This window comes from Caenorhabditis elegans, chromosome V (assembly GCF_000002985.6).
Source record: "Caenorhabditis elegans chromosome V".
Taxonomy (NCBI): Eukaryota; Metazoa; Nematoda; class Chromadorea; order Rhabditida; family Rhabditidae; genus Caenorhabditis; species Caenorhabditis elegans.
In genome coordinates, this window is record NC_003283.11 from 15023131 (window position 1) to 15050212 (window position 27082).

General features: G+C 37.7%; 5 protein-coding genes, 1 non-coding gene and 3 pseudogenes across 11 annotated transcripts; 5 read left to right on the forward strand and 4 right to left on the reverse strand.

The window, feature by feature from the left end:
- Positions 1-713: 713 nt before the first annotated feature.
- On the forward strand, positions 714-1858 carry eakr-3 (Mediator of RNA polymerase II transcription subunit 7; the record flags this gene model as incomplete). Its single annotated transcript, NM_074297.3, has 3 exons — positions 714-889; positions 938-1099; positions 1478-1858. The coding sequence occupies exons 1-3, from the start codon at positions 734-736 to the stop codon at positions 1856-1858; spliced, it is 699 nt and encodes a 232-aa protein (NP_506698.1). The 5' UTR covers positions 714-733.
- Positions 1859-2600: 742 nt separating this feature from the next.
- cng-1 (Cyclic nucleotide-binding domain-containing protein) lies at positions 2601-8343 on the reverse strand. 3 transcript variants are annotated; one of them, NR_070019.1, is made up of 14 exons: positions 8289-8343; positions 8121-8239; positions 5538-5773; positions 5084-5478; positions 4877-4976; positions 4678-4831; positions 4344-4527; positions 4032-4295; positions 3623-3797; positions 3518-3576; positions 3278-3374; positions 3127-3233; positions 2834-3080; positions 2655-2786 (listed from the first exon to the last, which is right to left on the reverse strand). NR_070019.1 is itself a non-coding variant. In NM_001129446.5 (13 exons), the coding sequence occupies exons 2-13, from the start codon at positions 5607-5609 to the stop codon at positions 2655-2657; spliced, it is 1986 nt and encodes a 661-aa protein (NP_001122918.1). In that variant the 5' UTR covers positions 5610-5773; positions 6742-7068; the 3' UTR covers positions 2601-2654. The 3 variants fall into 3 exon arrangements, 1 of the variants encoding a protein (NP_001122918.1); NM_001129446.5 differs by lacking the exons at positions 8121-8239; positions 8289-8343 and adding an exon at positions 6742-7068 and having other exon boundaries at positions 2601-2786; NR_070020.1 differs by lacking the exons at positions 8121-8239; positions 8289-8343 and adding an exon at positions 6613-6663.
- Positions 6339-7053, forward strand: F14H8.8 (Neuropeptide-Like Protein). The gene is made up of 2 exons (NM_001129447.3): positions 6339-6399; positions 6774-7053. The coding sequence occupies exons 1-2, from the start codon at positions 6358-6360 to the stop codon at positions 6996-6998; spliced, it is 267 nt and encodes an 88-aa protein (NP_001122919.1). The 5' UTR covers positions 6339-6357; the 3' UTR covers positions 6999-7053.
- On the forward strand, positions 7617-7637 carry 21ur-14673. Its single transcript, NR_070021.1, has one exon.
- A 668-nt stretch (positions 8344-9011) lies between the features above and the next one.
- Positions 9012-10939, forward strand: C25D7.12 (annotated as a pseudogene). Its single transcript has 7 exons — positions 9012-9059; positions 9100-9149; positions 9200-9293; positions 9339-9659; positions 9709-9905; positions 9967-10414; positions 10500-10939. Coding segments are annotated over exons 1-7 (1598 nt in total).
- A 310-nt stretch (positions 10940-11249) lies between these two features.
- Positions 11250-12290, forward strand: C25D7.14 (annotated as a pseudogene). Its single transcript has 4 exons — positions 11250-11333; positions 11379-11703; positions 11753-12004; positions 12066-12290. Coding segments are annotated over exons 1-4 (886 nt in total).
- An 816-nt stretch (positions 12291-13106) lies between these two features.
- Positions 13107-13739, reverse strand: melo-3 (Major sperm protein). The gene is made up of 2 exons (NM_074300.4): positions 13589-13739; positions 13107-13524 (listed from the first exon to the last, which is right to left on the reverse strand). The coding sequence occupies exons 1-2, from the start codon at positions 13685-13687 to the stop codon at positions 13171-13173; spliced, it is 453 nt and encodes a 150-aa protein (NP_506701.1). The 5' UTR covers positions 13688-13739; the 3' UTR covers positions 13107-13170.
- A 925-nt stretch (positions 13740-14664) lies between these two features.
- C25D7.2 lies at positions 14665-15705 on the reverse strand (annotated as a pseudogene). Its single transcript has 4 exons — positions 15622-15705; positions 15252-15576; positions 14951-15202; positions 14665-14889 (listed from the first exon to the last, which is right to left on the reverse strand). Coding segments are annotated over exons 1-4 (886 nt in total).
- A 312-nt stretch (positions 15706-16017) lies between these two features.
- Positions 16018-25077, reverse strand: sdc-3 (Zinc finger protein sdc-3). Its single transcript, NM_074302.4, has 15 exons — positions 24976-25077; positions 24454-24671; positions 23825-23920; positions 23623-23777; positions 23256-23568; positions 22938-23078; positions 19682-22615; positions 19287-19631; positions 18326-19241; positions 17552-18000; positions 17398-17499; positions 17284-17348; positions 17019-17240; positions 16541-16818; positions 16018-16455 (listed from the first exon to the last, which is right to left on the reverse strand). The coding sequence occupies exons 2-15, from the start codon at positions 24659-24661 to the stop codon at positions 16227-16229; spliced, it is 6453 nt and encodes a 2150-aa protein (NP_506703.1). The 5' UTR covers positions 24662-24671; positions 24976-25077; the 3' UTR covers positions 16018-16226.
- Positions 25078-27082: the final 2005 nt, after the last annotated feature.

Consider the following 27082-nt stretch of genomic DNA (forward strand, 5'->3'; position numbering starts at 1 on the left):
AAAGTGCTTCTCTCAATTGGGCGGGACAGTAAGGGTGTCATTTCCAGAGAGCTTCTTCCAGACTTTGCTACAATCAACGCTGGCCTATACTGCATTTAATTGGAAAAGATGGTCCATGCTCATCGATTACATCGCCCTAGAGGATCAAAGTTGTTGCTGCTCCATGACAACGCAAGACCGCATACAACTTTTAAGACCCGCCAGAAGCTCCAGACAGTCGGAATCCAAATTTTATCTTACCCATCGTATTTGCCGGGCTTGGCTCCTACTGACTACCATCTGTTCCGCTCACTCCAGAATCACCTTGCCGGGCAGAAGTTTCATGATCGAAAGGTCGTCGAAACGGGGTTGGACGACTTCTTTGCCTCCTAATCGCAGGAGTTCTAGGCGGAGGGTACTGTTCAACTTCCGTTGTGTTGGCAAGAAGTCATAGGCATTAATGGTAAATATATTACCCATTGAATCTTGTTCGCTTTGAAAAAATACTACTTCCAAAAAAAATTCAAAATTTTGCAAAGACTTTTCGACCACCCTAATAATTCCATTTATTTCATAGTAATTCCCGTCGACTCAAAATTATTGATATTACTGATTTTCATATAATTTCCAAAAAAACATTCTCACATTTTTTTGGAATAACAATTAGAACTGTCTCGAGGTACTGTACCCTTCACGGCCGCTATATAAATGCTGAAATGCCCGCCTCCTATCTTGAAATTCGTCAATACTCAAAATGGGAAATCTTATGACTCGATCCCTTCCGGATCATTATCTACCAACAGAACTACCACTAGTATACCCCGAAGAGTACTGTGTGTATCCTACTAATCGCCGTAAGACCCCTGAAGAATTGGAGATGTACCGAATGAACGCAAAGAGTTTGTCCGAGGTAAGAAATGAAACAAGTTCATATTAATGTTAATATCATATCATTAAGTGTCAAGCCGGAGAATTTCCATTTTATGGAGATGAAGGAACTGCCAAGAACTATAGACATTCGATCGGAAATATTCTAGCCAAAATGACAACTCTCAAGGCGTACTATGATCAGGTTTACACTACTGGCTTGCGAGGAGGCAAGATAAATGGACTTATTCAGGTGAACTTTTCACTGTCATACAATATATGAAACGTTTTTCTTGTTAAGTTTTACAGTAATGTAAATGTGCTCTACCAAACATAACCATTTTGGACGCATTTTAGAGAAAAAATCGATGGTCCAGAAAATCAAGTTTTTCTTTGGTGATATTCAATGTTATTTTAGAAATTTTTTGATGCAGATTTCATAAAAAGGCAACGCACAGAAACGGCTGCGTTTACGGTAGATTAGTTGCGTAGACCAAAGTCCACTGGAAATGGCAGTAAAACTCAGTAGGTAGGTACGGTTACCTGAAGATGTACCGGCCTACAATGCATGCTTTTCCCAATTTGTACTTGAAATTTCTGTTTTTCATTTCGCATATCTGTCTATTTTCAGCTATTCTGCAACCAAGTCAACATCCTCTGTCATCACTATGAGATCTTCTTCCGTGAATCATCTGTTAAAGTTGACAAATACGTAGAGAAGCGAAAGCAGATTGCACGCGATGGTTACAAGGATCTCAAGAATCTCAGTCTAATCATTTATCTGAACGAAAGAAGAAATCCAATACTCTTCAAACTTGTTCGGCAACGTGTTAAATTTCAAGCTCGGCAGGTTCAAAAACTCGTAGATCACTTCCACAGAACCTTCTGTCCAGTTCTGACAAATGCGATTCCAAAGCCGAATGCTCCACCAATGAGAATTGCAGCTTCTCCGACAAGTGCTCAGATTATTCCGTTTTACGATGATTCAAAATTTGGAATTATTGTTGATTGAGTCAACCCAGTTTATTTAATATGTAATTTCGTACTGAATTTGGAAAATCTGCATGTTTTTTTAAATAGCACCTTCACTATCTCTCCCGTTTCATTAATCTTTGTACTCAATTTCAGAACTGAAGACTATATAATATGTTGAGATGTTTAAATTTTTTTGAGATTTGTCTGAAGGCCATATTTTTTAATATTTTTTCGAGTATCCTGGTTTATGATATTTTGTTTTTTTTTCTATTGTGCTCGCACGTTTGCTACAAGAAAGCTTGAATAAATAACCTGTTAACAGTTCATGTTCTTTGTAATTGGATGGGCTTGAAAGGGTGCTGTAGTGAGGCTCATTGGAGTGGAGGATTGTTATTCTGCAAGAAATCAAGAGTCGTTGAGATTACTGTAACTTTGTTCATCTGTAACTTGTTGACTGTTTTTGAGCTCATAACAGAGGGACATACAAGAATCAAAAAGTCATTGCAAATTTTATACATAATATATTATTTGATAACTTTGAAATTTGTTGGAAGTGATGGGCGTCTCTTGACCGCCTCTTCGCGCTACACGCATCCATGAGTACAGTCTGTTGAAATGGAGCCCTATTTTTTCCAATTAATTTTCAGATAATCAATTCAAAAAATTTGAACAGATAGAGTTGTGAAATCGAATTTCAGACTGTTTTGACTATTTTGATGCAGATTCTTATTTACACTACACCGCTTTTGATTAGAACACAACAATTCAAACTACAATAAGAATTTCAAGTTTATATCAGAAGTAAAATCTAAAAGCATTGATTTTTGTTATTTCTACAAGACTGTAACTCCATCCGCAAATCTTGCAATTCGCTTCCAACTATTTTCTTTCAGCAATTCCTTTATCTCGTGAACAAGGTCCATTTCCATTCCAAATAGCCGTGTCTTCATTTTCTGGTTTGATTTCTAAATTTTAAGAAATTAATTAATTTGAGCTTAAATAATTATCGTACATGAATCTTGTCCTCTGCTTGATCAATCATCTTTGTTATTTTCAAAATTTCATGTTCCAAATGTTCCATATAATCTTCAATAGGCCCATTAAAACTTTCATCCTCGTCATCTACCATATTCGGGTCAATCATTTTGTCCTTCTCGAGAATTTGAATTCCTTTTTGAATCAGTGAATCTTTTGCTTGCGGATATTCATGAAGAGCCTCCCAAAGATCTTCTTTATCGAGAACATAAAGATCAGAATATCTGAAATTAAAATTTGCCAAAGGAAAAGTTGAGAGCTTCAAATTACCCCTTGGATCTAACAGAAGCAGTTCTTAAATTCTTGTTTTTATTTCCAGGTATGTTTAGAATGGAAAGTTCTCCAAATACAAAGCCTGCCGGTAGAGTTACAAAAATCTGAAATAGCAAATTTCAAAAATCCGAGTCAGCTTTGAAAGTACCGTTTGACCATCCTCACTGACAACTTCCACAAATCCTTCCTTGACAATGTACATTTCGGTTCCAACATCTCCCTTTTTGCAGATATAATCCATTGGGCTGAAATTAAATTTTTGTAGAACCCAACATCTCCCAGGCACCTCCGCCCATCACTATAAACTAGACACGGAACCCGGGAGTTGTCGGGCGCAAAATAAGTGATGAAACGCGGAGAATTTATAAATTTTTAATTCGTAAGGTACCTGTATACTCGGAGCTGCAACTTCAAAATTAGCTCATACAATAGCCGCGGATCGCAACTCTAAATAATTCTTGAAGTCTCAAAAAATTGTGTATAATTCTGAAACCTCGAAAAGCTTGACTTTCTTCAAAGTGTCCATATGAATCTCCACTGCAATTTCTCCAAATAACCGCGGAGGCAGAAACTCGGCAATTTCCTCTTCATCAACTTGAGCCCCGCCATGAGCCCACACATAGGCAAAGTATTCGACAGCTTTTTTGCGGAGAAGATTTGGTACTTTTCTGGAATAAAGTGTGTTTTGTAACTGTAATATATCTGTTGGTTTCAAAAAACTCGGAGCTTAGCTACAAACAGGCCTGTCTATCTGCGTGCTTATATTATGCCTACCTACACCTACCCTTTGATACGAAATATTGTTTTGGATTCCGTTCTTCTGACAAATGTTGAAAACCGGTGCCAAATACTTTTGAAAGTCGCGAAACTTTGCTAGAAAGTTGCCCTAAACGGGTACTCACCTATAAACCATGAATCTTTTACATCCATCGAGAACATTCTCAAACTCTGACTTTCTCAAATTAATCGCCACCACCATATTACCGACATCTCCAACAATTACCGCAAAAATGACAAGACCCAGGAGGGTATCCCCAATTTCAAATGCATTTTGAAAAGTTGTACAAGGTGATGGCTGTTCTCCAAGTGTCACCAGAGTCAGTGCAGACCAGTAGAAGCTCAAAGCGTATTGGCGGAAAAAGTTGGCAAACTTTATGGTGGTAGTTCTAAAAAAATAATTTTTTAATTAAAAATAGTTTGGTAGGTTAACCTACTTATTTTCCCAAGTTGTCATATAATCAGTGACCGTAAACTGAACCTCATTCTCTGGTAGATGAGTGATAAGGAGGTCATCAGTATCGCAGAAATCTCTGTGATTCGGAATATCGGTCACACATGTTGCAAGTATTGGATTGATTATTTTATCGTAGGAGAATATCCAGTGCTCAAGCCGAGCCGCTTAAAAAATAATAACTTTGCAACATGTGAGTTTGTCTTTGTTTTTTTCAACAATTATCACAAACCAAAAACAGTAGGCAGGAAGTCACGTGGACATGGATGCAGTACCTACCTACCAAGCATCACCGGTAATTTTATATTTAAACTAACTTGTATAATTATAGACTTTACTTATGTAAAAGTAAAGACATCCATTCCAATGGAAAATCACAACGCAAATGAAAATGAGCTTAAATAGCCCAAAAGCGTGAGGAGATGTCGTGCGGGTGTCCGTTTGAGTTGAGAAATCGAATAGGCGGTAGCACTGCAAATGAGTTTCAGTTTTACTTTAAAACCAAAAATAACTTGCCTTAGTCAGCCGATTGATTCTTGACCAGAAGAAACTGTCTCCAAAAATGTGCAATGACTCGGCAGGAACCACTGCGATGACATCTAATATGAAGAATGTTCTGAAGTTAATTTTAATTTGACATAACTTTCACGGAGGTGATGAAAATTTTCCCATAAGACGGGCTTAGGAGGGGGACAACAAAAGGCGTTCCATGAAACAACTTACGATTTCAATCTATGATGCATAAGCTTTGACAAATTCTTGACCGCAACTCCATTTTCTACATATTCAATTCTTGTATGTGCTATCAAATCCAATATATTAACAAGATCAAGTAAAAGATTCAAAGGTCCTGTGTTTCGAAGAAATGGATGAACATCTTGAAAAACCGATAAAGCTGTGAAGACAAGGGGATGGAGAGCAACCAAACTGACAAGCCCAGTCCATAGATAAAAAGTATTCGAATGTTCATCAACGGTAAATGACATGAAACCGGAACTTTTCTCGTCATCTTCTTGTTCTTCTCTCAACGCTTCTCTGAAATTGGTCTCAATATCCACGTCATTCTTTCGAAATAGATGAAGCCGCTTTTGAGCTCGTTGCATCCATCCTCGAAGTGCCTGAACAGAAAAAGAGAAGAATTATTTACTGTTATTTCAAAAAGGAAAAAAAAACGAACATATATCCTGAATACAATTCCACCAAAAGTTTCTCGACGAGCTGATGAAGTCGTCGATACATTCTCTGCCATTTTGAATGAAGAAAATGAGATAAGGAATATGAAAGTGATGGAGAAGAAGATGCGAATTTCCGGAAAACATTATTTATGAGAAGATGGGCACGCACATCAGCAGAAGGAGGGTCCGAGGTGTACATACATAGATGAGGTATGTAGACTATTTCAAATTGAAATTGCTGTTAAACAAATAATGTTCAATTAATTTTCAATCTATACTTTATAATCGTTTAATTACATGGAACACTGTATATCTCAAATTATATAATTGAGCTACAGTTCCTTTTTCTCAACCATATGGCTAACCATAATACACAATTTGTCGACGCCCTGTCGGGCATCTCTCGAAAAATTAATTAAATCCAAAGACACATTTGGGAAGTGTGTGGTCATTCCATATTGCAACGGACACCCTCCGAGTTCCGCCACCTTCAACCCTTTGCAGGTGGAAAGGCGGAGGCTATCGAGGGGAGGAAAATGGGGGTCTCGCCGCGCACTCTACATTCATTCAACAATTTAGTAGATGCGCCTTTGAAGATATTGTTGAAAATATACGATTTCAAAACTCTACAGTAACTTTAAAAGCGCGTTCGTGAAAGTTTTTAAAAAAGAAAAAAGTCCAGATTTATCTCAATAAATAATTATAAAATTTTAATGAAATTAATGTTTGAATATAATAATTTTAAAAAAACCAAACCGTGAACTCAAAAAAAAGTTTTTTTGGGAATCAACTAAAATTAATCAATATCAGTTTCAAACCAAAATGTCTATGATTTTCCTAATTGTATGCAGTGCTGCTGTCTTGGTGAGTAAATAAGGCCTGTTTTTTTTTTTAATGTTTCAGATTATACATTGATTTTCTTCCGTTCTCGGGCACTTAAAGGTACATGAATTTATTCTAATAGGTCTCACCGCAAAAAGAAAGTTTAGGTACGTTTTCTTCCAGGCATTTATGCCAAATTTTTTCGTTTTTATCGATTTTAAAGTACAACAGTAATTTAAAAACAAACACACCAACCTCAGAAATCAAAATGTGCCATACCATACATTTTTTCACGGCAAGACCCATCCAATTAAAGCTCGGCTCCTTTAAGATAAACTTGCGAAATTTCGGAAAAAAAAATTTTAAGACCCGGTTTCACTATACCTATTTTCCGTTGCGAGACCCTCTTTTTTCAGTTCTCAACTCTCGTTCACTGTATGTCATCTGGATCGAACCGCCCATCATCGAATCGTCGTGGTCTCAACAGAGATCCAAAAATCGACCCGGATATTCAAAAGCAATATGTTCCACTTCTTCCAAATTGGGACTCACAACTTCCAGAAGTTCTCGAAGAATCGATGAAAGTTCAGTCGAAAGTTCGAGCGGAAGATGGAAGAGAATCAGTTATTGATAACATTTGAAGCATTTTTTTTGGCAAAAGTGAACTATTTTTGAAATGAATTTTATTGTCGATTTGTTTTTGAAGTTAACTTTCCAATAGTGACATGAAAATATATAGTAAGGGCAGCATAACCTCTTCACACCGTGAATGCATATTGACAGTGTGGGGAGGGTTTCAGAAGAGGCATGTCGGAGGTACCCCTGTCCCTAAACCAAACAGAAGTGTAATATGTTGAGCGGTTAGTTTAAACTCCGAGAATTTGAGGTACTCTCCGATCAAACTTTCCAGATATTCCGTCGAACAGAGAGCAACTTCTGTGAGGTAACAAGTAACATCAGGTCTCGTCTTAATTGTAAATTGGATTAGAAGTTTGGAATTTATTCATTTAGTTATATATATATATATATATATATATATATATATATATATATAACTATATATATATATATATATTTTTTTTTCTTTTTGGAAATCTTAAAATTGAATATAAACAAATTTAAAGTGAAAAAAGTTTATGTGGCTCGGTGGTAAATTTGATAATACTTGGTTATTTATTAGTTTTGCATTTTGAATATGTACTTTTTTAAATTCTGTTTCAATACATTGATAATTGAAATCTTTTGAATACTTTCTTCAATGTTGCAAAAAAAGGTAAATTGCGGAATAGACATTATTCTGCAAAAACTTGATACAATTGCTAACACTAATGCAAAGATGAATTTATTTCAGACGTAAATAAAAAACAATAGGTATATACGGAACTCTTTCTGTAACTGGAAATTAATATACGATCTCTAGGTTTTTGGTGCAGTTAACAAATATTGTTATTAATTTCATTTTACTTGTGATATCATATTGATTAATAATAATTCAATTAGGTTTTTTAGCTAGAAAAAAGGAGATGGCTGACTATCAGATTTTAGAAATTGCTCCTCGCTTAAAATTTGTGTAAAATTGAAAAAATCAAATAATTTAACGCAATTTTCAATAATAAAGGTTCCAAACCCCAGGAAAAAGTGAATATTATTTTGTTTTTGTGAAAATTTGCTCTTTTTGTCCAGTTGAGAACAGAAATTCATCGTCAATGAAAAATGAAAGATTAAGCTTGTGACAAATAATGTGTAAGATTTTAAAAACTTACCTCAAACTGCGAATATCCTCCATTTTTGTAAGTTTTCAAATATTCATTGAACAAATTTTGATCACAATTTCTCCATTGTTGAGTCAAAAATGTACTCCCTGTTTCCAGTAGCTCAAACGCTGAAGTTATTGTACTCATATTTTTAGAAATAAATTTGGAATAACTCACATGTTAGAAATAGGAAAATCCGCAATTTCACAGTATCTAACATTCCTTTCAGCATCAACTTTTTGGAAATCTGGTTGAAATCTGATGCTTCTGAATTCTTCCAAATACTTCATTAGGTTTTCATGATCCATTTCAGTTGTTGTTAAACTCTATTTAAAAATTCAATTGCTAAAAATTAAAAGAATTAAATAACAGAAATATTTTAGAATAGTTGGAACAATGTTTCGTGTCCTCTAAAAATGAACATAAGGAAACTATGAAAAGGTCGAAATATATAGAGGACATCGCTTTGAAACATTGCGAAATTTTTCAAAATCTCGCTTTGCATTTTTTTAAAATTATGACAATCATTTAAAATTTAGAAAAACCGCAAACGTTTTAATGCTGCTTGGCAACAGTCGAGAATTTTTCGAAGTTTCCAACGTTATTGCAAAATATTAATTTGTGTGGCGTCATATTTTTATTATAATTTCTGGACATCAAACAAAGTGTTACACCCGTCACCGAGGGCACCAGATGTTTTGAAGATGACACACAAAAACTGCACAACAAACCGATTATAAATAAAACAAGAGACTATAATAAATTGTGAACTTTTACAATTTTTTTTTGAAACTATTTTTTATTTTACGCGACCTTTAAAAAAGTTTAAAAAAAAAAAGTTTGGTTTTCTGATCCCGTTGTCGCAATTTATTTCAAAATTTTCAAAAAACGGGCGGAACAATGTTTAGCGATGTTTTAAAAAAAATTAATGCTCAAGAAATATACAAGGTATTCCAATTTTCGGTTAATTTCGCAAATACAATTTCAGCGTCATATTGACATTTTCCATACTTATGACAATATTGATGGATTGGTGGCGTTAGTTTTTCAGATTTTCAGATGCGTTTTTGAATTGTTAATATTTTCAGAGCATTTGTCCGCAATGAACCATTTGATATAATTGCCACAGCCTCGGCTACTAGTACCGTACTCGCCATGTGCTCCAGCAAGGATCGACAAGCGGTAAGTGTTTCAGTTTGTTCCGGTAATTCAAGGATTCATTTTCAGGACCGTAAAAAATCTAAAAAGGCATCCGCAACCAAGTCGTCTCGTGCTTCAAAAAGTCAAAAATCCGCGAAGTCGACGAGATCTGGAAAGTCGTCCAAATCTGGACACTCAAGCCGTGGAAAGCCTTCAAAATCCAAGAAGTCGAAATCAAAGAGCGTTAGACCTCTTGCAGTCCCCGGAGCACGGGTAGCTCCTAATTCGGAATCGAAGAAGCTGAGACGTGACAAGGACAAGTCGTCGAAATCAGAAAGATCCAGAAGATCTTCAAAGTCTAAGAAGTGCGACAAGTCGGCCAAGAAGTGTGACCTGAACAAGGCGAAGGTGATTTTTTCCACAGTTTTGAATATAAAAACAATTCAAAAAATTTCAGAAGAGAAGTCCGAGAAATCGAAGGCTCTCAAATTGGTTCCCAATCAGTCGAACTACACATTCCCGGAGGGACAGGGGACTGCCTCAGTGAAGACATCCACCCTTCGTGCTTCACCCAACAAGCTGCCATTCGCAACAACGGGTGGTGTTCAGACAGTTAGCATCGCGAACAACACCAAGTCGAGAAAGGCGTTTAAGGTAAGCTTTGGCCTTTGGCTTGGGCTTTGGCTTCAGGCTCATTAAAAACAATAGCTTTCAGGTCAAAACCTCTGACAATCTTCTGTACCGTGTCAACCCAGTCTTTGGATTCGTTGAGCCGGGAGACAAGCTTTCGATCGATGTGCTCCGTCACAATGGTGTTGAGAAGACTGATCACATGATTGTCTTAACATCCAATGCTTCATCAGAACAAAATTGTGCCAAAGGAGTCTTCGAGAGTGACCAACCACGCGAGCTTACCTCGGAAGTGGTGGATTCTTCCGTGTTGCTCTTGCCATCAATCGGAAGGACGTGAAGCCAATGAGTCAACAGTTCCGAGACTTTTTCATCGAGTATCTAAAAGATGTAAATGAAAATTATGCGAAAGCGGTAGAATTGGTCCAAATGGATGAAGACAAACTGATGGAAGCTATGATTGAAAAAGCGGGTTTGTCATCGATAGATCTGCTGGCTTTGGATGAAGATGTTCAGGGACAAGTTAGTGAGAGGTATGATTTGGTTCAGAACCCACAAACACAATTCTGTACTATAAAAATATTGTCAAAGATTTTAAAAAGAAAATTGTATTTTCAGTCACAAACATAAATGCGTTCAATGTTCAATCCGTAACCAATCCGTATACTTCTCGTCATATTCACTTTTGGAGCTACACGGAAAACTTCACCAAAACCTGCACGAACTTGCTCCGGAAGACGCAGATGACTGTCAAGATTGCTATGAAACGTTGACATCATCATTTGAAGTTATCGTTCATCGAATCAATCACCATCATTCTCGTCGTTGCTTCTTTGCAGACGATTGAAATTAGTTTTACAATTTTATCACAACCAGTGATTTTCGACATATCTGGATAGTGAACTTGAAATATATATTAATTGAAAAGAAAAAGAGAATACAAAGAATCTCTCATGCCCCCCGTTTATTATAATTAATTGAACTCATTCCCAACAGATCTTGAATTGTTTTGTTTTGTATATTATGAACATATTGAATGAATTTTGTGATAATTAATTTCAAAACTAAACTGCAAAGAAGTTTTTTATGAAATGGCAAAAGTAAAACTAAATATTTAAATTTGTATATTCAAACTATTTTTTTTGTAAATTTAAAATTTTGATTTCCGTGAACTCAAAAAAACTTTTGAAGAAATCTTGAAAACAAATTTGATTTAAATTTCAAAACGTGACAAAACTTCAAAGGCCAAACTGATTTTATCAGTGCCCCCCTCAATCAGTTTCCAAAAATTCAGTATTCAAAACTTGTCCATATATTGGAATTTTCGACGAATAAAGAAGTACCAGCTGGAATTGAAAGATCTGAACGATGATCTCACTGGTTTCTTTGATTGCCACAGCCTCGGCTACTAGTACCGTACTCGCCATGGGCTCCAGCAAGGATCGACAAGCGGTAAGTGTTTCAGTTTGTTCCGGTAATTCAAGGATTCATTTTCAGGACCGTAAAAAATCAATCTAAAAAGGCATCCGCAACCAAGTCGTCTCGTGCTTCAAAAAGTCAAAAATCCGCGAAGTCGACGAGATCTGGAAAGTCGTCCAAATCTGGACACTTAAGCCGTGGAAAGCCTTCAAAATCCAAGAAGTCGAAATCAAAGAGCGTTAGACCTCTTGCAGTCCCCGGAGCACGGGGAGCTCCTAAGTCGGAATCGAAGAAGCTGAGACGTGACAAGGACAAGTCGTCGAAATCAGAAAGATCCAGAAGATCTTCAAAGTCTAAGAAGTGCGACAAGTCGGCCAAGAAGTGTGACCTGAACAAGGCGAAGGTGATTTTTTCCACAGTTTTGAATATAAAAACAATTCAAAAAATTTCAGAACCTCTGCCCACCGGTCTCAGATGTTTCCGATGCGTCCATCAAATCAAATTCTGGGGAGAAGTCCGAGAAATCGAAGGCTCTCAAATTGGTTCCCAATCAGTCGAACTACACATTCCCGGAGGGACAGGGGACTGCCTCAGTGAAGACATCCACCCTTCGTGCTTCACCCAACAAGCTGCCATTCGCAACAACGGGTGGTGTTCAGACAGTTAGCATCGCGAACAACACCAAGTCGAGAAAGGCGTTTAAGGTAAGCTTTGGCCTTTGGCTTGGGCTTTGGCTTCAGGCTCATTAAAAACAATAGCTTTCAGGTCAAAACCTCTGACAATCTTCTGTACCGTGTCAACCCAGTCTTTGGATTCGTTGAGCCGGGAGACAAGCTTTCGATCGATGTGCTCCGTCACAATGGTGTTGAGAAGACTGATCACATGATTGTCTTAACATCCAATGCTTCATCAGAACAAAATTGTGCCAAAGGAGTCTTCGAGAGTGACCAACCACGCGAGCTTACCGTCATTCCATTGGTGGTCAACTAGATTCTACATATCTGCCTCCCTAAAGAAAGTGTCTCGAAGTTCAATTATTTGAAAGTGTGTGAAATTTGATGAATTTTTGATTGAATAAAAATGTTGATGGCGGTGTTCTGTGTTTTTTGGTTCTGAGCTATTATGGTTACCAAACGTACGAAACAATAAACTATTTTCTCCTTTTTCATGAATTACTCGGTAACTGACTTTCTCACGGAAGTCTTGTGAGAAAGCGCCTCTGAGTTGGGCTTTTGGTAGAGACGCGGATCATATTAGCCTTTTTCTCGCCCGTGAGGCACCTCCAATAAAGTGTGAGGTGCAGAAAAAACAAACTAACATTTTTGTCGCAGTCACCGAGGACCTAGGATGAGTTCAACTCTCCACCACGGGAAAATTTTTTGCGAATTTTTTCATCCCAAAAAAAAAAAAGAAAAAAAAGGTCCAGAAAAAAGAAACAAACATTTTTGTCGCAGTCACCGAGGTTAATTTAATTGGTTTGAAGAGGTACATGGTGATTACAAATAGGTGGAGATGACGGGTGTACAGTGTCCCCAATTTTCATAGTATCATGCCAAAATTTGACAAAGGGATAGGGTTAATAGACCGATTTTGATCACACTAATACCCAAAAGATCAATAGAATCCAGGGAAATATCCAGAAGAGACAAAAATACGAATACAAGTATTCTGGAAAAAAGCCGAACCAATTCCGCCCAACAGTATAATATGGTGTTAATATGAAAAACTCAAGCGATGTCTGATAGAAGTTCACAATTAAGCATATATAATAATAATGACGTGCCTTACAAAAGTAGCCGCCTAAAATCTATACCAAATAATTTATTCTAATATCAAAATGAGATTTATTATATCCTGTTTTTTTCCCAAACTACTCATCCACCACCTCTCTCGACATCTGACGACCTCCACTTGCTCCGGCCACCAGCTTGATCTTCAAGTGTGGAATCTTAGTTCCAGCACTGTCCGCTGCTTTGAACGCAGTCTTCGGATCTTGCACATCATTTTCAATTTGGAGGTATTGAACGATCGCTTTATCCTTTTGAATTGGTCCGGGCATCCGATTGATTGTCAGTTGGCGGCACTTGTTCGGCTCGATGATCATGTGAGTTGGCTCAACACGAAATAGTGCATTGCCACATCTCACTTTGATCGCCATGCGTTTTGAGGTGAAGTTGACCACCATATGCTCCGATTTTCCGCCGGCATTTGGGAGTTTGGCTTCCTGAAATTTGCTGCTGTTTTTTTTACCTTAGTACTATTTTGGAAGCAATGCAAAAATATCTTACCTCTGGATCAATTGCTAGTGGCACTTTTGAAGATTCTGAGTTTGCCTCATCGATTTCGTCCTTCTTCAAACTCTCCGTCTTACTTTTCTCTTTTTCCATTACTCCGAAGTTGTAGTTTTTGAAAACTGAGAACTGATTCACTTGCTGTTTTGCTTCATCTATTTTTTAATTTGAAAGGTTAAATGGTTCAACGTGGAGTTGCACGCATTGTTCACGTATTCTTTATTTTGTGGATATTGGATTTCCCACATTTTTTAATTGGCAAACCCTTTTTTATATTAATGCTTTACGTGTATACCCTTGCACTATTCCGAAAAACCTTATTACAATTGTCGAAAATATTGAGGAGCACTGTAAACTGAGAAACGTCGATCTGACATATGTTTGTTAAATAAGTGCATCTGTTTTACTACTTTCGGGGGTCTAAAATTCTAAGTCTACAGTATTTCTAAGTCATACTGTAGATTTTCTTACAAAATCGGTCTATTAACCCTATCCCTTTGTCAAATTTCGGCATGATACTATGAAAATTGGGGACACTGTACACCCGTCATCTCCACCTATTTGTAATCACCATGTACCTCTTCAAACCAATTAAATTAACCTCGGTGACTGCGACAAAAATGTTTGTTTGTTTTTTCTGGACCTTTTTTTTTCTTTTTTTTTTGGGATGAAAAAATTCGCAAAAAATTTTCCCGTGGTGGAGAGTTGAACTCATCCTAGGTCCTCGGTGACTGCGACAAAAATGTTAGTTTGTTTTTTCTGCACCTCACACTTTATTGGAGGTGCCTCACGGGCGAGAAAAAGGCTAATATGATCCGCGTCTCTACCAAAAGCCCAACTCAGAGGCGCTTTCTCACAAGACTTCCGTGAGAAAGTCAGTTACCGAGTAATTCATGAAAAAGGAGAAAATAGTTTATTGTTTCGTACGTTTGGTAACCATAATAGCTCAGAACCAAAAAAACACAGAACACCGCCATCAACATTTTTATTCAATCAAAAATTCATCAAATTTCACACACTTTCAAATAATTGAACTTCGAGACACTTTCTTTAGGGAGGCAGATATGTAGAATCTAGTTGACCACCAATGGAATGACGGTAAGCTCGCGTGGTTGGTCACTCTCGAAGACTCCTTTGGCACAATTTTGTTCTGATGAAGCATTGGATGTTAAGACAATCATGTGATCAGTCTTCTCAACACCATTGTGACGGAGCACATCGATCGAAAGCTTGTCTCCCGGCTCAACGAATCCAAAGACTGGGTTGACACGGTACAGAAGATTGTCAGAGGTTTTGACCTGAAAGCTATTGTTTTTAATGAGCCTGAAGCCAAAGCCCAAGCCAAAGGCCAAAGCTTACCTTAAACGCCTTTCTCGACTTGGTGTTGTTCGCGATGCTAACTGTCTGAACACCACCCGTTGTTGCGAATGGCAGCTTGTTGGGTGAAGCACGAAGGGTGGATGTCTTCACTGAGGCAGTCCCCTGTCCCTCCGGGAATGTGTAGTTCGACTGATTGGGAACCAATTTGAGAGCCTTCGATTTCTCGGACTTCTCCCCAGAATTTGATTTGATGGACGCATCGGAAACAACTGAGACCGGTGGGCAGAGGTTCTGAAATTTTTTGAATTGTTTTTATATTCAAAACTGTGGAAAAAATCACCTTCGCCTTGTTCAGGTCACACTTCTTGGCCGACTTGTCGCACTTCTTAGACTTTGAAGATCTTCTGGATCTTTCTGATTTCGACGACTTGTCCTTGTCACGTCTCAGCTTCTTCGATTCCGACTTAGGAGCTCCCCGTGCTCCGGGGACTGCAAGAGGTCTAACGCTCTTTGATTTCGACTTCTTGGATTTTGAAGGCTTTCCACGGCTTAAGTGTCCAGATTTGGACGACTTTCCAGATCTCGTCGACTTCGCGGATTTTTGACTTTTTGAAGCACGAGACGACTTGGTTGCGGATGCCTTTTTAGATTGATTTTTTACGGTCCTGAAAATGAATCCTTGAATTACCGGAACAAACTGAAACACTTACCGCTTGTCGATCCTTGCTGGAGCCCATGGCGAGTACGGTACTAGTAGCCGAGGCTGTGGCAATCAAAGAAACCAGTGAGATCATCGTTCAGATCTTTCAATTCCAGCTGGTACTTCTTTATTCGTCGAAAATTCCAATATATGGACAAGTTTTGAATACTGAATTTTTGGAAACTGATTGAGGGGGGCACTGATAAAATCAGTTTGGCCTTTGAAGTTTTGTCACGTTTTGAAATTTAAATCAAATTTGTTTTCAAGATTTCTTCAAAAGTTTTTTTGAGTTCACGGAAATCAAAATTTTAAATTTACAAAAAAAATAGTTTGAATATACAAATTTAAATATTTAGTTTTACTTTTGCCATTTCATAAAAAACTTCTTTGCAGTTTAGTTTTGAAATTAATTATCACAAAATTCATTCAATATGTTCATAATATACAAAACAAAACAATTCAAGATCTGTTGGGAATGAGTTCAATTAATTATAATAAACGGGGGGCATGAGAGATTCTTTGTATTCTCTTTTTCTTTTCAATTAATATATATTTCAAGTTCACTATCCAGATATGTCGAAAATCACTGGTTGTGATAAAATTGTAAAACTAATTTCAATCGTCTGCAAAGAAGCAACGACGAGAATGATGGTGATTGATTCGATGAACGATAACTTCAAATGATGATGTCAACGTTTCATAGCAATCTTGACAGTCATCTGCGTCTTCCGGAGCAAGTTCGTGCAGGTTTTGGTGAAGTTTTCCGTGTAGCTCCAAAAGTGAATATGACGAGAAGTATACGGATTGGTTACGGATTGAACATTGAACGCATTTATGTTTGTGACTGAAAATACAATTTTCTTTTTAAAATCTTTGACAATATTTTTATAGTACAGAATTGTGTTTGTGGGTTCTGAACCAAATCATACCTCTCACTAACTTGTCCCTGAACATCTTCATCCAAAGCCAGCAGATCTATCGATGACAAACCCGCTTTTTCAATCATAGCTTCCATCAGTTTGTCTTCATCCATTTGGACCAATTCTACCGCTTTCGCATAATTTTCATTTACATCTTTTAGATACTCGATGAAAAAGTCTCGGAACTGTTGACTCATTGGCTTCACGTCCTTCCGATTGATGGCAAGAGCAACACGGAAGAATCCACCACTTCCGAGGAACATCCGCCAGCCATAGTAGATCATTTCCTGGAAAGTCAGTCTTTCATGAAAAAGAGTGCAAGCATATTCCATCAGTGAAACATTTCTTGCTGGTTAAAAAGTTAACAAAAATTCAAATTAAATTCATTCAGTATTTTTTCTTTTAGATTTGCACATGTGAGATAAAAACTGTCAAATTGAAGCAAGGAGCGCAAGTCTAATAAAAAAATACGGTCTAAAAAACTCACCAATCTTCTCTTAATATACTCTGGATGTGCCCACGACACCTGTGATTGTGCAGTCATACGGAGCACACTTTTCATGTATGCTCCAAGTAGCATATTCTCCGTTGAGTTCAGCACGTCTCGATCTCCATCTGTCAACATCCCAATTTCACATCGTCCAATAATTTTTTCCTTCATTTCAGTTATATTCGAAATGACTCCGTGGAAAGTAAATGGAGTGATTTTCTGAAGAAAAAAACATTCCATTTGAAAGAGAACATTTACTTACGTGATTGTTGAGATGAAGTGAAGCTTTTTCGCGAAGAGCGTGTGCTAATTTGTTGTAATCAACTACTGAAAATTAAAGTTCAAAGTTATAAACCTTCTAGAAATTTGAACTTACGTGGCTTGTGCTCTTGTGATAATTTCTTCGGGAATTGTGTTAACAGCTTGATAAAATCGTCGTCAAAACCTTTGATTCTATCAGTAACGGTCATGCTGATTTCTGGAAAAATACACAACAGACATAAAAACGTTTTTTTCAATCAAAGACTTACTGTAAATTTGTCCACTAATGTTTCGATCACTGAACAAAATGCGTACCAGAAGCATAAACTTCTCCGGATCCGTCATGAAAGCTTCATTGATTTCCTTCCAAATAATCTGTGTCATGAAAAACTTGTGAACCGGCTTCTCATTTTCCTCAAAAACTCGAATAATCTTCAACGGAAGTGTCTCGTGCTCCTCAACGGATTTACAGTTGAAGTTTGCTTGCACAATACGGCAATCCGCATTCTCCACACCTTCCTCAATTTTCACTTGAACCCTTTCCATCAAAATTTCACATTCTCGTTTCTGCGGGGGTTCTCCGTTGAGTTCAAGTTTTATATCGTCCAGAATTTGTTGCTGCTTTTCCGCACGGAGTCGTTTCTTGGATTTGCGAGAGGTTTCTGTGATTGCTGGAGGTGCCATCCAGTTTTCATCTTCGATTTCTATTTTCACTGGTCTGAAAAATAATTAATCAGAAAATGATATTTGCATGGTTGAGTAAAAAAGTCTCTCCTTCTAAATCTGATCTTCAACCGATGTCATCTGATCTTTCACCAATAGCATCTAGTTTAAATCTCATCCTCTAATTAATCGTTCTATATCTCACACTTATGGTATCAGATCTAAACCTATGGTTTCTGAGCTTCCACTTATGGTACGCCATTGTGTGGTGCCAGACCTAGGTAGAGCTATTGCATTTCTTCTAATCTTTATTTATCGAAACTTATGGTATCTGATCTTCCACTTTTAAATCCCCATGATCCCACACAAATTTAACTCACCCTTCTAAGTTCGTCACTGTCGCAGATTCTCCTCTCTCTGCCGATCTCTCCACATCGAACACCTCAAATATGTCCTGCACAGATTTTGGGAGTTGTTTCAGTTTCTCAGAAGCTCCATCCGGTGAAACAGAATCTCTTGCAACTCCCGTCCGTCTGGCAGGTGTTGGTGAAGCATTAGTACCTGCTTGAGATTGTATACGCATACGTGGAACCGGATTGTTTTTGGAAAGGAAAAGACGTTTGCTTCTACTTGTTTTGACACTAGATGCAGTTGATTCCCTTCCTGTTCTTAGGGATGGTGTTTCAAATCCTTCCTCTCCTACATGCCCAGGCCTCTCAGTTTCATGTAAATCTTCTGGCTCCGGAGTAAGTACTCTTGAAACATCACTATCATTTGGTTCTTCCACTTTGGCTCTTTTTTGTCTTCTTGTAGCTGTAGCTTCTTCGGAACTGACATTGGCCATTCTTTTGCGTGATTGTTGTGTCGGAGTAGGAGCCAGCTCAATTTCTTCCGTTTTCGAAATCGAAGTAAAAACTTTTCTGGCCTTAGCAATATGCGGTGGAGTTTTCTTCCTTCGGCGTCCTCGTTTCTTTGAACTTTTAGGATTTGGTTGCAAAACCTCATCTTGTAGAACCTCATCATGTACAACAATCTCCGACGGCGATGGTGCACCTGCTTCGTCCAGTTCTCCGTATTCACCCAGCAGCTCTTCAGTCGAGTACTGATACGCGGTAAGTTTATCGTTTTGAACTTGCTCAACCAGATTGATCGGTCCATTCGGATCGGTTTCAGACGAGATAACTTGAACATCGTCATCGCTAGAATGAGCTCGGCTGGGAATATTTCCCTCTGGTGCAGGCACGGGTGATGTCTCAAATAACGGCAGCGCCTCAATAATTGGTTCGAAAACTTTATCTGAAATTTTTTTTTGAATTTTAAAGAAAAATCAACAATACTTACCTGGCTCTTCAATTTGTTGCTCGATTGGCTCAGTTTCTAGTTGAGCTGCTGGTGCAGGTACAGGTTCGTGTACAACTTCTGGACCAACTTCCGGTTCTACTTGTTCTTGTTCCTCTACTACTTCTGGCTCATGTGCAGCCTCTTCTTTCTGTCCTCTTCTCGGCTGAATTCTTTTCTTCAAATTTTCTTTCACTTTCTTCGGACGTCCACGTGTTGTTTTCCCAGACTTCTTTTTAGGTGATTCTTCAGCGACAGGGGTTTCAGTAGCTTCGGGTCCAGGAGACTCCGTTCCGAGTAGTTCGTCTACAGTATAAATATGTGAAGACGATGGGATGGATGATCCTTCTGAAAAATATTATTCGATTGCTGAAGCTTCAAAAAATAAATTAACTTACCCTGTAAAGTTGGTCCCTCTGAAGTCACATTTTCTTCTTGTTGATTAGTTACCGGAACAACCGATCCTTCAACTTCAACTTCTGGAACAATCTGATTGTTAGCTTTTTCTGAAGCTGACACCGGAAGCTGTTCTGGGTGTTCTTCCGGATCTTCTACGAGAAGTGATTCGAACGAAGTAGAAGATCTTGAAATTGTAACCGACTGATTTACTTGCACCTCAACACCACTTTCCAACAGCAAGTCAACCTGAATCTCTTCAAAAGAAATATCTTCTGAACCTTGATCCCCGAGAAGTTGATCTTCAGATAATCTTTCGATGTTGGCGCCTTGAGCTATACTTCCTAGCCGAGCTGCGATCATCTTCTCCAATTTATCATTATAGATTTCTTGAATCTCTTCTATTGTTTCCACTTCTTCCACTACAACGCCATCTCTATCACTTGCATAGTTGAAAGCTGCATCAGGAAGTTTCCGAAGTGCAGACATCTCGCGAGAAATCCTTGACGCTTTCTCTTCGGCCGATAGAACAGGAGCCGCAGGAATATCAGGCTCTTCCACAACAAGTGGTGTTTCTTCTTCTTCAACTATTTCTTGCTCCTCAACTAAATCCTGATCTTTTAAAAGTGAATTTATCTCTACTGTCGACAATGTTGGAATCCTCACATGATCCTCTTCCAAGTAAGCGGACAGATCAAAATCGGGTGCTTCATCATACGGGGGAACGATTCCTGCTCCGGGAGCCGTCACGTCAAATCGATTCAACGGTTGGAATGGCTGTGGTACATTTGGGAAAAGCATAGAGTATTGTTCTCGTTTCTTCCTCATCAGATCTCTCATTTCTGCGTCCGACATTTCTTGTCGAATATTCTCAGTTACTGCTTCAACTCTCTCTGGCTCCTCATTCTCAACTTGATCAGGAGAGTCCACAAGCTCACGATCTTCCGAGTCAAGACGAATTCCAGTACATACTGATTCAGCACCGTCGAAATGAATGTCTATATCTTGATCAAGATCTTCATCATATGCTTCTTGCGGAGCTGGAAGCATTTCTTCAAAACTATTTTCTCTGGATATGGGGAGTAGTATTTGTTGCTCCACTTCTGGGGTAATGCTTTTCAATAAACTTTCCTGACCATGCTCTATACCCATATCCATGCGACGCTGATCTTCTTCCTCTTTCTCTTTCTGTGCCCTTTGTGCAGCTCTCATCTCATGCCACTCTTTCTCACGCTTTTCCTTATCCCTTTTCAATCGTTCGTAGACGGGCTTCATCTTCTCCCATAATTCCGTTCTGTATATCCATGACTTGAGTTTATCTCTGACTATTTCCAGGTGAATGTCATAGTGCAATCTCTTGATAAGATAAGGGCTACTGATGGGATACTCTTTGGATCCTAGAACATTGATTTTTTTCAAATCACGAAAATCGTCGTGCTTCCAGACAGGAAGAAGGCCGAGTTCCTTGTTGCTGGTACCGCTGGTACTTGCATCAGGGTCACCTAGACGCTCCGCTTCTTGAGTTGCTTGCTCGTATAGATCTGGGAATCGTCTTTTCTGCTTTCCAGACCATTCATCTTCCTTTTCACATAATCTTTTTAGAATCAACTTTTCATCTTGCAACTGCAGAAATCCCTTCTCGGGGATCATTCGAGGCTTGTACTTCACATCTTTCGACATCAATGCATCAAGTTGCAGTCGCTCTTCAAAGTTCAATTTTTCCAAAAGCCGATTCTTCTCAAGCATCTTCTCTTCTGGGAATGAGAAATCCTTGTCTTCCAACTCCGCGAGGCGAAACCTTGTGTAAGTCACAAGTGAACGTTGAACTTTTGGCTGGTTTCTTCTAGGTGCAGTATATTTTATTCCTGTGTTTGAAATGGGAAATTTCACAAAGTCAGATGTGCTTGCGAACTCGGGAAGACTGGAAGAAACGTAGAAAGGATGTTTCTCTTTCTCTTTATTATACTCTCGAATCTTCTCTCTCATCTTAGCCAACATCTCCATTTCCTGTTTATCATCCTTCTCCAGTCGTGGTAGATCACAAATATTCGGGTGTTTAGTCTTCCATGAAAATCTACCTGCTAGCGGTTTAACCCGTTGCTTCCAATTACATTCATAAACTTTTTCCCATTGGCCCCTATGTACCCAATAGAATGGATTTGGTAATGGCTCTTCGGTAATTACAGAGGTGTAACATCTGTGAAAACGCTGATGTTCTATAATTGGTCGGACTCTGATAAACTCTTCATGGTAAAGCTTCTTTATTTCAGATGCTGTCCTGTAATCAAAGCAGTCCGTGTCTTTTGTGGCAACTCCTTTCTTATCCATATTAGTTGTGAGGAACACTTTGAATAAGTCAATTGGTGCTTTGGAGACTAATTCCGGGGAGAATTTTCTAAACTTTTTGAAATTAAGTTTAGTTTTCCTCCAGTCAGTGTACATTCGAAGAAATGGTCGAAGTGGAATTGACCACAAATATTGTTCTGTTCGAAGCAGTGCAAACATTGGAGAAGTGATTTCTTGATCATGAGTATTCTCGTTTTTTACAAGAACGGTAGCTAATTGGAACATTATCTCCAGCTCATTTTCTGGGCGAATATACTTTAAACGATGTTGTTCAACTCCAGAATAATCACGAACAGTCTCAATTGTAGCAACTTGAGGTATAAGTTCTTGGCAGACAGTCAAGTTAATCATGTCGTCAATACATTCCTTAACCTGTCTGATATCTTCGAGTGGCATATTATTTCGAAAAAGTTCCAGAACAATTGGCTTCAGATTGATTTCGGCATCGGTGGTGAATGTGACGTCGTCGTGGATAGATGCTCGATTCTCTGGTCTCATAATATACACGGATCTATTGAATTCCTCGTCTGTCACTTTTGATAAATTTTCTCGAAGCATCGTGATGTTTTCCTCGATGTTGTCTTCTTCCACTTAAAATATTATAACTTTTTATTAAAAGTTTTGAACATGGTGCTGTGTCAATGGGAAGTTTTGTCAATTTACCAAAACTTTGACAAACAAATCCGGGTAGTTTTTCCAGAAATTGTTTTAATTTTAAATTTTTCAGAAAATTAAATTGTTCCAGAAAGTTTCTAAAATCGTTGCCTATTCCTAAACACTCTTATAATAAGTTTGATACCGAAACCGCGAAATAGAATGGGAAAAAGAAAAAATTTGAAATTGAATAATATATTCACAAAATTTTTTAATCTCTAAACAGGCCGTAATTTTAAAAAGTGCTCAAAAACTTACGCCATTGCATTTGAAGTCTGTATACATCCCAGAACTCCTGCTCACATTGCGGGTCTGTCATATGGTAGACGTTTTTCCTTTGAAGTAGCTTCTTCACTTCACGAGCGGCATCTCGAATGTTGAACACACCTTGATCTCTCACTAAAACATGTATGAAGTTAGATCTCAAGTTTACTTTGGGGAGCAACATATTTTTACAGCATTGAAATTTGTTTTTCACAGTATTTGAAATTATTGAAAGAAAAACATGCTAACTATAAGTGTGATATTTTACAAAATTTGATAAAGTTAATTAATAAGCAAAAATCAGAACCTTACCTTTTTTGAACTTTAACCATTTCTCAAGAATATTTGAACGTTTGAATGGAGATTTCTTGTAGTAACGTAAACGGAATTGAGATCGAAATTTAAATGGTGTCACAATAAAGCAAAACCGATCCTTTCCAAGATATTTCGCCAACTTTAACAAATCAGGCGTGGCTGGTCGAATCTTCGAATGATGTACCACTGATGGTGGTTTAGAAAATGATGTTTCGGGATCTTTAAGCTCTTCTCTCACTACATCCCTGATACATTTCTCGAATGGAAGAGGAAATTGATAGGCGGCCATATACCGTTTGTAGTGCACGTCCTGGAAGATTAAGAGGTTTTTCAAATTTTTTAGTTAAAAAAAAAGTTAACTCACATTCTCCTTCGAATGCCATAAATAGTTCAAAAACTCTCCACCTCGTTTCCTATGGAAGATTCTTAATAGTCGTCGTCTTTTCCTTCTCGCCTGGTTCTTTTTGTACGTATTGGACATCTTGATCTTTTGGACGAGATCTCTATCAATTAGTCTAGCTGAAAATTTATTTTTCTAGGGAGAACCAAAGAAATATTGAGCTTACGCCACTCCCGAGGATATAAAGGGTTATACTCCCAATTACGGTGATCTGGTACCGGGATCATAAATGGATCATAGAAGTCGGCGGCAACGTGGTAGTCTGAAATAAATTAAATTTAGAATGTATGATGCATGTTGCATCGTAATCGCCCCTTTACTCGCCCTCGCACGATTCCAATTAGTTGTCATAATATTAACACATTTTCTATATATTTTTATGTATTTTTTGGATTTTAATGTCTTTTTTAGTTGACATTTTACATTTAAAAAATTGGAATTTCAACTTTAAACCATTAAAAACACTTTATTTGAAATTTTAAAAATGAAAAATATGTAAATGTTTACCAAAAAATTTGCATATTTTGAGATAATTATTTAACAGCTTCCATCTGGGCGAGGGATTTTAATTGCCTTTTCTGTCGCTTTCCTAGAGTGCGTTTTCTTGTTGCGGTTTTAATGAATATTTTTGAATATTATTTGTGTTAAAAAATGACTTCAGTTGACGACTTTTTCAAAAAAAAATTAGGTGTAAAATAATTTAATATTTTATGTATATTTTCATTCAGCTTTTGTAGAATCGAATGCTATTTCTATTTTGTTTCTATCAGTTTTTTTCAACAAAAATAAACTCACTGAGATCAGGTCTTTCTAACTCTCCATCCAGGTACAATCTACGTGCAGCGACTACAAGTTCCTGAGTGAACGTGACTTTTCCACGAATAGCTTTTCGAATTCGTAGCTCCACGGGTATGCTCTTGTCATTGACAAATGCAATCGATACACAGTTGGAGAATGGGCCATCTTCTTCAGTTGGGAGCACTATTGGTGGTTCGTCAGACATTTCTAATGCTCTGAAAATTAAATTTTAAGATTTTTAAACTTTGACAGCTTATGTCTCGCTTGTTTCACAAGATATCAAAAAGTTTCAACTAAAAAAATTGTATAATATTATTGTCTAATTTTTTGTAGTTGATAACGTTTTGATATGACTAGAAATGAGCGATAAAATTTGAAAATTTCAGAACTTTTCGAATTTTTACTTTCAAGATTTTTATTTCACATTTAAATAATATTTTTCCGTTTTTTTTCACTTCAAGTATTATATTTTAATTTTGATAAAAATTATTCACAATATTTTAAAACATAAAAACTCACTTTTTGAATAAATATGCAGAGGAAGTGATTAAATGTGATTTGGGAATCGGGATCCCCGGAAACCAAAACTTCTCATTTACCAGTGGCTCTTGTTTTTTTTCTCTGAAATTGAATTTAATCTTGAAAGCAAATAAAAAAAGAATTAATCAAAATGAGCGCGGGAAAATCTCACATTCAAAATTATAAGGCAACTAGCGTAGTTCGCAACATCTCGAGAGGGGGAGATGGAGAGAGTGTGTTAGAGATTGAGACGTAGAGATGGAAAGACACATGAAGAGGAAAGAGAAGAGGACAACACATGGGTGCATCTAGTGTTTTAGATAACTGATTTCAAAATAGGGTTATGGTAACTAGAAAAAAAATTGAGCAGAAGAAAAAAGTCTCTACATACTTTCAAATCAGAGGCCAAAAATTGAAAATTTCTTGGAAAGTTTCTTGAAAATGTCCATTTTTAAAAGATTGCAAAAAGTCAAATTTTTAAATAAAATCCCGTTTTTGAGTTCTGGCTCAAGAAAAATAAGTGTTAATCAAATCAGAAATTTTAGATTTTTAATTGCTTCAAATGATGAAATCTGCTAGATATCAGGACGAGACCCACAGAGAAAATTAACATAACTTGTCATATTTTATGGGTTATGATTTCTGGAAAGTTTAACGAGTGAGTAACTATGGAAACAGAAACTAATTGTCACAAGAGTCAGTTTTGAAAAACCTGACAAAACTAATTAACACAAAAATATGCATATACGAATCGATAGATGTAAGACTAGCATACGGACGCGCGAGCTGTTAAAAATCCACCGTATCTGGATGGCAAGTGACCTGACCTTTCTTCTGAAAACTAAACATTCATGCGTGTGAGCAAGTGGAGAGAGAAGAGTTGGTTCAGTTTATGATTTTTTGAAAGTGTAATGGAGTGAGTAACTATGGAAACATTTTGGAGATTCCCACGAGAGTGTAATACCCGAGATGTTACTTGCCAACATTTTGAAATGTAATATTAGGTCGGCAAATAATTTACTATTGACTTATTTTGTCAATTTACGATTTTTTGTAAGTTTTATATGCGTGACTTATAGTGAACCGTGAGTGTATAAAAGCATTCAATTATTAGCTACTTCGGCCTTCTAGTATAAGGATTCAAAAAAATCACTCAGTTGTCACCCAGTTGTCACTCAGTTTTTTTTAGCAGGCGGGCACTGGCAAAGTTCTCATGGTCTCTCTCGACTGCTTCCCTACATTTTATAGATAGTTACTTAAAATTTGGGTCTGATCTGTCCATAAGACGTCTTTTGAAGAGCATTTGTCGAGTTTCCTCCGAGAGTCGGTTGGCGGAGTGGATGGATGGTTGAATTACTGATTGATCCTGGGCTGTTTTGAGAGAGTCGACAAGGATCTTGTAGTCCTCATCAATATCTCCATGAGCAGGGGCAGTAATTGTTGCGCTGACAGCCAGAGCTGTAGCTTTATCCAAAACTCTTTTCGGGGGTTTTCTCCTTTTCACTTGATCTAGTTTCGCCAAATTAATGTTGAAATGGATGTTACTTTGGAGAAAACTACTTCAGTGATTCGGGGGAGGAGGTGCTTGTGACGATGAAGCCGACCCCTCCTGAAACAGAATTTGGGTTTCGAGATCCTAGAAAGATCTCGACCCCGTCGGCGCCAATTGCATGCTTTTCCGTTGCTCTTTTTGTTTCAGAGAGTCCGATAATATCGAACTTGATTCTCTTCGTCTCTTCGAGCAGTTCTGCAAGCCTGTCGTTGGAGGAGACAGACCTGCAGTTGAAAGTCGCAATTCTGGCGTCGATTCGCCTTGTTTTGGGCCGGAGGCTAGCTTTTAACCGTTCCGGGTGACAGGTACTCCGAGATTGGATGGCCCCTCCCGATTTGCTTGTGGATCTGTCGTACCACTTGCAGAGATCAGGTGCGGAGGACTGGGGCGCTTGGTATTGCTGTTTAGAGCAAAGGTTGTGTCTCTAGATACTTTATAATGACCTTTTGGAATCGGCGTCAAAACGAAAATATTACAAAATTTCTAATCTTAAAAAATGACAAATAATGAAAATTTTCGTTAGTTGGGAAGAGCTGGCGTATATCACTACTCATC

Bases quoted from the DNA above. Each gene is read 5' to 3' on its own strand.
- cng-1 (NM_001129446.5), bottom strand. From the start codon at position 5,609: ATGGCAGAGAATGTATCGACGACTTCATCAGCTCGTCGAGAAACTTTT. The intron at 4,296-4,343 runs GTAGGTTAACCT...TTATTTTTTTAG, and splicing joins ATGACAACTTGGGAAAATAA to AACTACCACCATAAAGTTTG. The intron at 2,787-2,833 runs GTACGATAATTA...CTTAAAATTTAG, and splicing joins AAGCAGAGGACAAGATTCAT to AAATCAAACCAGAAAATGAA.
- F14H8.8 (NM_001129447.3), top strand. From the start codon at position 6,358: ATGTCTATGATTTTCCTAATTGTATGCAGTGCTGCTGTCTTG. The intron at 6,400-6,773 runs GTGAGTAAATAA...CTCTTTTTTCAG, and splicing joins TATGCAGTGCTGCTGTCTTG to TTCTCAACTCTCGTTCACTG.
- melo-3 (NM_074300.4), bottom strand. From the start codon at position 13,687: ATGGAAAAAGAGAAAAGTAAGACGGAGAGTTTGAAGAAGGACGAAATC. The intron at 13,525-13,588 runs GTAAGATATTTT...AGCAAATTTCAG, and splicing joins CACTAGCAATTGATCCAGAG to GAAGCCAAACTCCCAAATGC.
- sdc-3 (NM_074302.4), bottom strand. From the start codon at position 24,661: ATGTCTGACGAACCACCAATAGTGCTCCCAACTGAAGAAGATGGCCCA. The intron at 23,079-23,255 runs GTAAGGTTCTGA...TACATGTTTTAG, and splicing joins ATGGTTAAAGTTCAAAAAAG to TGAGAGATCAAGGTGTGTTC. The intron at 17,500-17,551 runs GTAAGTCTTTGA...GTATTTTTCCAG, and splicing joins CATTAGTGGACAAATTTACA to AAATCAGCATGACCGTTACT.